Source organism: Macadamia integrifolia, unplaced genomic scaffold (genome assembly GCF_013358625.1).
Source record: "Macadamia integrifolia cultivar HAES 741 unplaced genomic scaffold, SCU_Mint_v3 scaffold1605, whole genome shotgun sequence".
Taxonomy (NCBI): Eukaryota; Viridiplantae; Streptophyta; class Magnoliopsida; order Proteales; family Proteaceae; genus Macadamia; species Macadamia integrifolia.
Genome location: NW_024868275.1, coordinates 42190 through 55382, shown reverse-complemented (window position 1 = coordinate 55382; position 13193 = coordinate 42190). Strand labels below are relative to the sequence as shown.

The following is a 13193-nucleotide window of genomic DNA, read 5'->3' as shown; positions in this document are numbered from 1 at the left end:
CCCCCAAAAAAAATAGAAAACGAAAAATTGAATGGGTACTCGCTTGTAAATATCCTGGCTGCGTAGAATCTTCACAAAATTTGCAACTAAAGGTTCAAGTTTGCAATTCCAAGTTGTCTGAGACTTGGGCCGACATATCGAACGTCCACGCCAATCATCCTATCCAAGGTAGAAGCTTGTCAAATTTAGGAGACAGAACGATAGCGCAGGGTTCAGGGATCAGAATTGAAACGTGTTACCATGTCAATCGGATAAAACTTGGCTGCCTTCTTCTGGAACTTTTTCTGCCTCTCCCATGGCTCGTACTCATTTCCAGTTCTCTCTTCAAAGATCCGGATGAACTCCTTTACTGCATTGTCGACATTATCAAATTCTTCCAGTCTTTCCTCGGCTCTAGCATCATCACCAGTTCTGCCCTTCTTATCATAGAGATGCAAACGGTTCTCAGGTACCATGATCAATTGCATGATGCAACAACGGGACCCATCCATGTGGGATTTAGAATGTATCAGAAATGTGCATAAAGAATAACAGGAACTTCCACCCAAAATGAAGATTTTGAATGAAAAAAGAGTTCAAGTTCAATACTCATTCAGTCCTCTTCCTTCATCACAAATAGATAATGCACAATTGAACAAAATCCCATCCTTTCGAAGATCTTCCCACCCTGCCCTTGCAACATGGTATCCTTATATACACCTCGCTTTCCGTAGAGCTTGAGCTGCAAATCCCACAACCATTCCACAAGAAAATCAAGACTGTACAATAGAATTTGAACTGTCGAAGGAACAGATAAAACTGAGTATATACCTCCGTTGAGAAGGATTCAAGAGCTTCTTCACTAGGATCTTGTTTGTCCCATGGAATTCCCTTGCCGTATACAGAAAGATCAGTTGCAACATCGTATGCCTCCAGAGGCTGGGGGGCTTGTTTCTCGATGCTGTCCACTAACCAAGCCTCTCTCACTACTGGTATACCTCTCTCTCTACATGGATTTTTCATAAGAAGAATAAAACTTTCAGGACAAACAAAATTTAACTTAAACTCACTAGAGCTCGTTTGTATACTCACAATGCTTCAATGATCTTGGATGAACCACCACGCTCTCGTTCGGCAGGATTTACAACAAGACAAATCACACCTACGACAAATGAAAATACCAAGTTCACGGTAAGGAGAGATTATTGTTGGGGTTCAAAGGAGAAAGTAATAATCCCACATTGGTTATGAATGCTCTTAATAGGTAAAGAATATCTCGCTTGCTCTCATATGGAGGGAGGGAGAAGATATCAGTTGCTCCTAGTGGAGTGGAGATTGTTGGCCTCACATGCGCATCAGATATGGATTATTTTTTGGGAAATTTACATCAGCCACCCCTTCCCTTTGCCCGAATTATATCACCCCCCTTTTAGTTTCGTTTTTTACATTTAAACCCAAGAAACTAACACCGTTTCACTGATGTTAGTTTCGAAATGAAAAGACCTAACTACAAAAACAACCATAACCTTATCCCAACTTAATGGGGTCGGCTACATGGATTCGAATAAGATCAACGATAATAGTAAGTATAATAATATAAGTTCAAAAGAGGAAAATGAGGTAAAAGAAGAAGTCAAAGCAGTAGTCAAAGTAGCATCCTTGGAACATTCCCTACAAGGGATCGGCCACACGGGCCTTCGTCCTCCACTTACCTCTATCTGGGGTCATACCAGAATCGAACCCTACCAGATGTATATATTTTCTTACTACTTCATCAATAGTCATCTTAGGTCTACCTCTCCTTCTAGCTCTATGTAATTGAAACTGGTCACTCTTTCTTACTGGGGCATCCATGGGTCTTCGTTGAATGTAGCCATACCACCTCAATTGGCTCTCGCGGAGCTTGTCCTAGATTGGTGCAACCCCTAACTCTTTTCTAATACAACCATTCTTTACTCTGTCTCTCCCAGTCTTGCCACACATCTCTCTCAACATTCTCATCTCTGCTACTTGTAGACACCAAATTTTGTCCCCTTGTGAGGAATCAGGTCAAACGTAGTTCAAGTGGTTACCCTGAATTTAAACATAATATTTTTTCAGTAAATCAGAATTTTCATTGATACCCTTATAATATTCAAGTTTGATCCCTCGATCGAAATTTTGTAAACACCAAATTTTGTCCCCCCTTGGCAATGATGAATTACGGAAAATGAGGAGACATATTTTCTCTTTCGGAAAGAAGTTGAATTTTTGGCACAAGTCCAGATTATTCCAGAACTTGTGATCGATCAAACCTGATATTTTTAAAGAAGTGGAGAGGGTGATTGAAAATGGTCATTAATACCTTTTGCTAGAAGACAATCGAGCCTAGCAGGTGCTCGATTCTAATATCATTGGAAAGTATTTAGAAATACGGTCTCATTAATATCTTGTATGAAAAAAACGGATACCCAGGTGTGACGTAATGCTTACTTGGACTTTAAACCAGTTAAACCAGAATAAACCAAACCCTGAACCAAACCAGACCAAACCCTAAACCAGACTAAACCCTGAACCAGACCAAACCCTGAACTAGACCAAACCTTGAACCAAACCAAACCCTAAACCAGACCAAACCCTAAACCAGAGCAAAAAGGTTTAGGGTTTGGTTTGGTATAGTTTAGGGTTTGGTCTGGTTTAGGGTCTGGTCTGGTTCAGGGTCTGGTCTGTTTTGGTTCAGGGTTTCGTTTATTCTGGTTTAACTAGTTTAAAGTTCAAGTAGGCATTACGGCACACCTGGGTATTCGTTTTATTCATACAAGATATCAATGAAACCGTATTTCTGAATACATTCCAATGATACGGGAATCGAGCATCTACTAGGCTCGATTGTCGTCTTCTAGCAAAAGGTATTAATGACCACTTTCGATCATCCTCTCCGCATCTTTAAAAATATTGGATTTGATCGATCATAAGTTCTGGGACAATCTGGACTTGTGCCAAAAATTCTTCTTTCCAAAAGAGAAAATATATGTCTCCTCATTACCCGTAAGTCATCGTTACCGAGGGGGGGACAAAATTTGGTGTTTACAGAATGCCCCTATTTGGCTGAGACTGTGCAACAACCTAAGGGCAAAGAAAGAACAACAAAATATTTTCACCCTAGAGCATGTACTGTCGATATCCTACTCAGGAATAGCGGAGGTGCAATGAAAAAGGCGAGCGATTAGACTCTAATGGTAAAATTCGATGAAAACAAGAAATTAATATAATAGTATATCCAATTGACTAGTATTGGTATATCATACACTAGAATTGGATCATACATAAAATGTCCTGGACTTGTCCAAGAATGCAAGTATGAGGGAATTATCTCAAAGTACAATCATTTTCTAATGAGGAAGGGAATACATACCTAAGAGAGAATTCACTGGAGAAATTGTAAGGATGTCGTATTTATAACGTACCTCAACCCTTCTGATAAGATTGACCTCTTTGTAACATTTCTTGATACTTCCGATCTTACTGATATCTTAACATGAAAATTGGCATTGAGATTAATATTTTCCAATTTTAGTATGGAAACGACGATGAAATTGGCACTTTCTGGCACTGTTGTGGAGATGATATTCTTATTATATCATCCGGTCAATGTAATTGACACTTTCTGGTGCTGCTGAAAAAGAATTTTCATATACATCTTGGCACTAAAACATCATTCTTATAATGGCATCTTGGTCAAGAAATTGGTACTTTCTGGCGCTGTCATGGAGATGACATTCTTATTATATCATCTTTACAATGCAATTGGCACTTTATGGCATTGTTTGTAAAAATGACGCTCTTTTCGTGTCACTTAAACACTGAAGTTACACTTATGGCACCGTCGGGGAAACGTCTTTATTATAATGGTATTTTGGTATTGGAATCGAAACTTTCTGGCGCTGCTGTGGAAATGTTATTCTTATAATAACATTTTGAAATGAAATTGGCACTTTTTGACGCTGTTGTATTACACTTTTTTTTTTCTTTTTACCTAAGCAAACATATGGTAGTACTTATCATGCAAGGATGCAATGGATGCTGGTGTTTTGTTATGTTGTAACAATGTTATTTCTTTTGTTTAGGTTATGCACGATTCCCTTCTTTTTTATTCTCACCACTCATGTGAAGATAGATAGAAAGAAAAGGCTAAATTTATTTCAACTTCAAGCTCAGGTTTACAACAAATGAAAAGTGGTAACATGGAAATACAATAAACCAAAAAACCAAATCTTTAACTGTCTTTAAACGTTTGGAACTCTCTTCTAAAAAATCTTACACTAGCTGCCTTTGCCATAAATCTGCCAATAGATCTATGACACCAGTGGATAGCTCCTCCGGGGGATAAAAGTTCACTACTTCTCCTGGATCTGTTTGAGGTAATAGATATTGTTGCTGCAGATGAGTAGGTAGATAAAAGGACGTGTGAGTCAAACCCATCAGCCTAACATAATTGCACCCTGGGGTATTCATAATAGGATTCTCAATTGGCGACCACTGACAGGTCCATCTGATATTATCTTCAATTTTCTCTTGAAGGTACTCTTGCCAATTAGCAGTTGAGTGGAATTCTAGAATTTTCCTCCTTGTTTGGTACTGGATGGATGTCAGCTTACTATGTTGGAAAGGCCTTAACAGTTGTAGCTTCTCAGTCAACCAAAGTTGGAAAGCAGCAGGACACCCCATGTAGTGATTTGTACCAAATCGCCCAGAAATGACCATTTGGTCTAGTCCTTTAAGTGTTTTAGCCAGGATTGTAGGAACAATGTCGCAACCTTCTCGAAGTTGTAACACTATTTTGATGATGGTAGGAACAGCTCCACGTCCACGACAACGCAACAAGTATCGTGCTATCATATAGAATAGATAGACATTATCTCTACGCCACTGATCCATTCCTCCAAATGTCTGCACTGAAAAAAAGCTTTGGCTACTTCAAAGATGTTTGTTTTCTAGAAAACCATAAACTTCTTCATTTCCTTTTTGTTCCATCAGAAAAACTCTTGGATATCTTGGGTATAGTCTTCTTACAGAGTAGGACAAAAAGTTGCCCTTTGGGTGGAGAGAGCAAGCAGGCTCTGAATTCTTCCAGAGTTGAACAAATTTCTACTGATCCAAATTTAAACACGTGTAGGTTACAATCCCAATGCTTGGGAACTTCCTTCATCAAACTATGGCATAATTTCATGTAGTGAATCCGGCTAAGAATCTGAAGATTTGTGTCTTCCAATAGTCTAGAATCATCCACATTCATGTTCATAGTCCACTTGTGTAGAGTCTCATCCAGAGTATTTGCACGGGGGTAAGCCATGATTGATTTGTTCCTGAATAATACAAACGAACGACTTGATAAAAAAAATGAAATAAAAATATGCAAGACATGGCAACAAGTTCACAAATATTTTTGTTCTATGAGAAGATACTTCTGATAGAAAGAAAAATATTTCATGGCCCAATAAGTCTTACATCATAATTCCAACTTTGTACACTGAAGATAGGATATTAAGGTTGAAAGGTGAACAAAAAAACCATAAGTAGTGAATGATCTGACTTGACTGATAATGCCAAGTGGCTATTTTTGTAGACCATTGATGATGGAGAAACGAATTACTAGGGAAAACAAGCTGTCTAGTAATTAAGGTGTCAAGTGGCGAGATGATGATCTTAAAGCATTGCTTTCTTTCTTGGACACTTGAGACATAACTCTAGATCTTTTTTTTTTTTTTTTTTTTCAATCAATGCCCTAAGATTTTTTCTTTCTTCTTCTTCTTCTTTTTTTTTTTTTTTTTTTAAAGAGTTTGGTGCAGATGAAACCACACTTGAACATGCCGAGTTGCCTACGTATCCCTTCTGAGGAATCAGGTCAAACATAGTGCAAGTGGTTACTCTGAATTTAAACATAATATTTTTTCAGTTGATACATATTAACCAAACCTGACAATTCATCTCCATCCAAATCCATGAGTAGTACAACTTTTCCTGACAAGACTTTCTTTACTATGAATAGACCACTCCAATTTGGTCGAAATTTTCCCCGAAGATCTTGTGTAGGTGCTCTTTGTTCTCTGAGAACCAAATCTCCAACTTCAATGTTGCGAGGACGAACATTTTTATTGAATGCTCTTGCCGTTCTCAACTGATACTTTTTTAAATTGTCCATGGATTTCATTCTTTTTTCATCCAACAGATTGAGTTCATCATATTTAGCCTATACCCATTCTCCTTCTGGTAGCTTGCTTTCTATGAGGACTCGAAGAGAGGAGACTTGTATCTAAATTGGAAACACAACTTCCATTCCGTATACAAGGGAATACGGAGATGCCCCTGTAGAAGTTCGAATCTACATTCTATATGCCCATAGTGCATATGATAAGTGATCCGCCCAATCTCTATGTGTATCTACCATCTTCTGGAGAATTACCTTCATATTCTTATTAGCTGCTTCCATTGCCCCATTTGTTTGTGGACGATAAGTGGTGGATTTATGCCGTCCGATCCCAAACTTGGTGAAAATTTTATCAACTTACCCTCGAAAATGAGTGCCCTGGTCAGATATTAGTTGTTGCAGGATCCCATGTTGACAAATGATGTTCTCTTTAATAAACTTGGCCACCTTTGCAATAGTGAGGACTGAATATGACTGTGCTTCCACCCATTTGGTGAAATAGTCAATTGCTACCAAGATGAACTCATGACCATTTGATGCTTTGGGAGTAAATTTTCCTATAACATCAATACCCCATGTAGAGAATGGCCAAGGGGAATTGAGCGAATGCAATTCCATTGGCAGAATATGTATGATGTTGGAAAATATCTGACATTTATGGCACTTCCGAATGAAATCTACATAGTCTGCTTCCATTGTGTGCTAGTAATATCCTAATTTCAGAATTTTCTTGGCTAGCATTCTTGCATTCATATAAGGCCTACAGATACCTTGATGTATTTCTTCTATCATAGTTTGTGCTTGTTCTTCATCCACACACAATAGATGAATTCCATCGAACGATCTTTTGTACAGTAAATCATCTTGTAATGTGAATTGGGTGGCAGATTTTCTGAGACACTTCTTTTCCCCTAATGTTGCTTCCATAGGATATTTTCCTTTCCTGATAAAGTCCACAATAGGAGCAAACCAAGAACTCCCAACCAGAAAAGGTCTTACTTGGGCCATAGGACTACACTCAACCATTGATACTAATGTTGCAACAGCATCGGTGAACCGGTTGCTATCTCTCTAGAACTATTCGAAAGAGATTTCTTCAAAGAGTTTAGAGATCTTCTCCAGATATTCTTGATAAGGCTTCAATTTCTCAGCTCTAGTCTTCCTTTTCCCTTGAATTTGGAAGATTACAATGGATGAGTCACCAAACACTTGGATCCTTTTTACCCCAATTGTCAGAGCTATCTCCAGGCCGATTGCACATGCTTCATATTCAGCAATATTATTGGTGTATGAAAAATCAAGTCGAAAAGTCGAAGGCAAATATACCTCATCGGGTGTTAATAATAACACTCCTACCCCATACCCTCTTTGATTGGCTGCTCCATCGAAATATAATTGCCATGTGTTAATAGAGTTTCCTTCTTCAACTACCATGATTTTCTCATCTGGAAAAGCATCATCTAATGATCTTCCGTCTTCTGTGGGATGTGCAGACAAGTGATCCGCAATTGCTCTGTCTTTGATAGAATTTTGATTGACATATATAATGTCAAATTTTGAGAGTAATAACAACCACCTTGCCATTCTACTAGTGAGTGCAGGATTTTCGAATAAATACTTGATAGGGTCCATTCTGGAAATCAAGCGAATTGGATATGCCACCATATAGTGTCTTAAACTTCTTCTTGCCCAAATAAGAGCTGTGCAAGTCTTTTCTAATAATGTATACCGAACTTCATACTCTAAGAATTTCTTACTCAAATAGTAGATAGCCTGTTCTACTCCTTTTACCTTCTTTCTGAGCTAACATGGACCCCATCAAAGAACTGTCCTACTGACAGATATAACAGAAGTGGTCTCCTCTTTATTGGTGGCATAAGAACTGGTGGATTTAACAAGTATTCCTTGACTTTGTCGAAGGCTTCTTTACATTGGGAATTCCATCGTGTGGGCTAATCCTTCTTCAACAACTTGAACACTGGTTCACAGATAGTGATCAATTAGGATATGAAATGGCTGATGTATTAGATGTGACCAAGGAATCCTCATATTTCCTTCTCAATCTGAGGTGCAGGTATGTCCCTGATTTCTTTAATTTTGATAGGGTCCACTTCTATACCTCTTTCACTTTCAAGAAAGCCTAATAACTTTCCTACCTTGGCACCGAACACACACTTCTAAGGGTTCAACCGTAATTGAAATTTTTTGATTTTTTCAAAAAACTTCCTTAGTGCTGGGATATGCCCCTGTCTGTCGATAGAATTGACAATCATATCATCGACGTAGACTTCCACTTCCTTGAGAATCATATCATGTAAAATAGTGGTAGCGGCCCTTTGATACGTGGCTCTTGCATTCTTTAGACCAAATGGCATTACCTTATAGCAATAGGTCCCCCAAGGAGCTGTGAAAGTAGTCTTTTCCATATCTTCAGGATTCATGCTGATCTGGTTGTATCCTAAAAACCCATCCATGAACGACAACAAGGCATGTCCTGCCGTACTATCAACCAATACTTCAATATGAGCCAAAGGAAAGTCATCTTCAGGACTGACTTTTTTCAAATCTCTGAAATCCACACACATTCTGACTTTATCTTTCTTTGGAACTGGAACAATATTGGCCAACCGACGGGGTACTTTATGACTTGTAAGAATCCTGCATTCCATTGCTTAATTACTTCTTCTCTAATCTTTGCACTCCATTCAGGCAGCATTCTTCTAGCCTTTTGTTTGATAGGCTTCGCATCTCGATACGTAGGGAGTCGATGCTGCACTATTTTTGGGTCAATCCCAGGCATGTCTTCATAGGACCAAGTGAAAATCTCTACAAATTCTTTTAACAGACTGGCCATTTTTGAGGTTTCTTCATTTAGGGTTGCACCAATTTTGATTTCTTTAGGGCATTGATCGGATCCTAAGTTAATGAGTCGAGTGTCCTCACTCATAGGTTTAGCTCTTTTTTCTTTAGATTGTTTTAACAATTCGTGATATTCATTAGTTATTTTGTTAAGATCATCATCATAAAGAGGCAAATCATACTCGAAATCAGAATTTTCATTGATAGATGGAAAGATTACAAACTCAACATACTAAAAGTGCAGAGTTTCATTAACAAAAGGAAATTCAGAAAAAGTACAAGTAAAAGGAGACTCGACAACAGAAAGGGAATCTTTAGTGTACTGTGTGGTGATTTTAGAACCGATTGGACCCTAAGTCTTAGTGAGCTTAAAGTCATATCCTGCACTGGTCCAGTTGAGCAGTGTTTCGCGGGAATTAGCAGATATGGCATTGGTCCCTCCTCTATCTCTTTAGTGGCAATAACATCTACCTCAAGGGTTTTGTTGACACCACTACTTTCACCTTCTTCATGGAGCTGAAGATGCCCCAGTTTCTCTTGGCAGAAGAGTTCAAATTCAGCCTGCCTACTCTTGCCACTTTTGTGGTAAAAACAAGTTGATCAATCTCATGGTCTGTAACCCAAATTTTCTGAGGGATGCACCTTGCCCCAGGCTACTCAGCCCTCGCTCCAGAAAATCTAACTTCTCAAGCCTTTTATGTGAGGCCATCCCCTTGCCACGGTCACACTGTTGACCTCCATCTCTGATGTAACCATTGCAGTTGCTTCTAGCACAGTAAGGGTAGATATTCATCCTTCTAGCTCTTCTCTTTCTAGCATATGAACTGCTCCCACAAAAAGAGCGATATTTCCCCTTTCTCAGCTCCTCCAGATACATCTTTCATAGGCAAGAACAGATGTGAGCTCGTATCTCGATTGAAAGATTGAGATGCCAGGTAGCTCTTAATTTATGCTGCCAAACTTCTTTCAGTGTAAGACGAGACTTGAGAATTTGTGATGATAGAATCCGGGATGCAGGGTTAACTGTAGATTCTTCTTCAGTTGTGGCAATCACATCTATCTTAAAGAGGTCACTGATACCATTGTTTTTACCATCCTCCTTAAATGGTAGACGTTTCAGCTCATAGGTGATCCAATCAATCTGATCTTGATAGATGACTTCGAACTCAGAATCTGCTTTCGTTGCTTCTTTCTTAGGTTGAAAGTCAAGGTCCTCACAACTGGAAAAACCTTCTGCTGTCTTTACAAAGTACCTCTCTATAGTAGGATAATTTGTAATCCTTTTCTTGTAAGAGGGTTCCTTTCTTTCCATTACAAGCATCTTTTGATTTTCAAACCCTTGATAGGCTCTTCCTCCACCTCGGCCCCTCCTTATATCTTCTAACATCTTTTGTTCTTCCTTTTGAGAAAACCCTAAACCGCACATTCCTGTAACGTGAGGCAACCTCGTGGGTCCTTGCTGGTATTTTTCCAATCTCATTCCAAGAAAATAATGTATCTGCTTCATCATTCGACCAACAGTGGTATTCTACATGCCCCCATAGGACATTAGAACGTTTTCCTTCATTGGCTCTTCAATAACAGAAGCACAAACCTTTTCTTGTTCAAAGCCACTCAGACACACCTCCTGTTCTTCAGTTTTTCCAACTTCAATGTTAGCCAATGTGTTGACTAACTGAGGATCTTCAGAAATAGTAATTACCTTCTCATCATAGATAAATTTTACTTTCTGGTGTAGAGTAGATGACACTGCCCCTGCTTTATGAAGCCACAGACGACCTAGAAGCATATTGAAGGAGGCTGGGATGTCTATCACTTGGAACTCAACACAGAACTCAGCTGACCCTATTATCACCATTGTTGTGAGAATTCCAACAACATTTCTTCTGGTGTAGTCGTAAGCCTTAATGATCTGATCCGAAGGTTTGAATTGATCTGGATTAAAGCCTATACATGTGGCAGCCCTCACGGGTAGAACATTTAGATCTGATCCATTATCAATAAGGACTTGAGACACTGTATTTATATTACATTCCACAGTGATATACAGAGCTCTGGTATACTTGATACCTTCTGGAGGTAAGTCTATATCCGAGAACATCAATGCCTGAACAACATGCGTGACTCCCACAATCTGAGATAATCGCGACGAATCCATCCCTATGGGTACTTGCACACTGGTGAGGGACTTTACTACAGCTTCCCTATGGGTGGGAGATGCCATTAACAACCTCCAAGTGGAGACGTTGGCCTGAACCTTCTTCAACTGGCTCAATACTTGATTCTTAGGTTGTGGCTACCTGCTACACTGCCCTATCTCCGTGATAGTTGGTTGTTCCACTATCAACCCCTTGGCATTGTAGTCTTTCCCACTTCTAGTGGCCATTACTTTCTTGAATCCTTTAGACCTCTTTTTGATGAGAATATTATAAGGGTATTTACTCTCATCCTTATTGTTTATATCACTAATCATGCCTACCATAGGTTCTTCAATCCCTTCTTCATATGCAGATAGTGGACTTGGAGGACCCCCCAAAATGTCGATAGCCTAAGCTTTAACTATTTGAATAATGTTATTCAAATGCAGAATAAGCCCTTTAACAAATGGTTCATCCTTGAAATTAACCTTAAGATTTTCACAAACTTCTTTGACAATTTCTTGCCGGACTACCACTTTTCTCAACATTTTCTTAGTTACTAACATATCTTCACACATTTGGTTCAATAAGCAGAGCACATTGTCGTAGGAGGGATTCTCATCTTCACTTTCCTCTTCAAACTCAATTTCAAAATATGTACTTTCTGACTCTTGATTATCTTCACTTTCTTCACCAAAATCTTCCTATAAATCTTCATTTTTTGATTGTTGACCTTCTTCTTCATCTTCGTCTTCTTCAACAAGATCTCCTTCTAGATCTTCATTTCTTGATTCTTGATCACCTTCTATATCCTCATCCCCGTATTCTTCCTCCTCTGAATCATTGTCAGAGGGAAAGATTGGGCGAATAATATATGTTGGATCCACATAGGGCCCATTTCCCTTAATAGCATTCACTATTTCATAAATTTCTTCAGTATCACTATCACTCTCTCCACCTATATGGATTAAGTGATCCTCATCCCCATCTTCTTCTTCCTCTGAATCATCATTAGAAGGGGAAAATTAGGAGAAGGATATCTGTTGGATCCACATCGGGCACATTTCCTCCAATAGTATTCACTGTTTCAGTATCACTATCACTCTCTCCACCTATATGGATTAGGTGTATTTCATCTAAGATCATTTCTCCAATAGTCAATGCCACCATTGCCCTGATCATGTCTGGCGTGACATCTTCTATTGTTGGTACAATAAGAGTTGTAGGGTCAATCTGGGACTGTTCTTCCCTATCTATGAGATTCACCGATCCGGTAAAGGAGTGAGTGGGAGTATATGGATCCATTGACATATCAGTCCAAGAAGTTCCATTTGGCCAATCTACCTCTGAACACTGATGTTGGATCCCTTCTTCTAACCATCCATTAATGGGAAAGTATTCTGGCGGTGGTGGATAAGGATAAGGGTTATATGAAATTGGTAGGTAGTAAGGTTCTGGGTGAAATAGTGACAAAGATGGGGAAATGGGATGGAATATTCTCCCATGGATAAGTACAAGAGAAGTGATTCACCTCCCACCGGTGGTGTCAATACTGGTGGGTTCATGAGGTATTCCTTGATTTTGTCAAAAGCTTATTGGCATTGGTTATTCCATTTCGTGGGTTGATCCTTCTTTAACAGTTTGAAAATTGGTTCACAGATTATAGTCAATTGAGTTATGAATCTACTGATATATTAGGTGTGACCCAAAAATCCTCGTATTTGCTTCTCAGTCAGAGGTGTGGGCATTTCTTGAATTACCTTGATCTTGATGGGACTGACTTTAATGCCTCCTTCACTCACCAAAAATCCTAACAGCTTTCCTACTATTACCCCGAATACACACTTCTGAGGATTCAACTTTAGCTGATACTTCTTGATTCTTTCAAAGAATCACCTTAGCACGGGAATATGCCCTTGCCGATCTTTTGACTTTAATATCATGTCATCCACATAGAGCTCCACGTCTTTGTTCATCATGTCATGTAATATGGCAGTAGCTACTCTCTGATAAGTTGCCCTGGCATTCTT

At 39.0% G+C, this 13193-nt stretch overlaps 1 protein-coding gene across 1 annotated transcript in view; it reads right to left on the bottom strand.

Annotated features, from left to right (window-relative positions):
• The window catches only part of LOC122064307 (protein ADP-ribosyltransferase PARP3), an 11835-nt gene extending 3000 nt beyond the window's left edge, over positions 1–8835 (bottom strand). Inside the window, 9 exon segments of the mRNA XM_042628015.1 lie at positions 44–104; positions 107–152; positions 154–159; positions 240–474; positions 586–652; positions 655–721; positions 811–985; positions 1072–1145; positions 8545–8835. Coding sequence (XP_042483949.1) covers positions 44–104; positions 107–152; positions 154–159; positions 240–474; positions 586–652; positions 655–721; positions 811–985; positions 1072–1145; positions 8545–8835 — 1022 coding nt within the window.
• Between the last annotated feature and the right edge of the window lie 4358 nt (positions 8836–13193).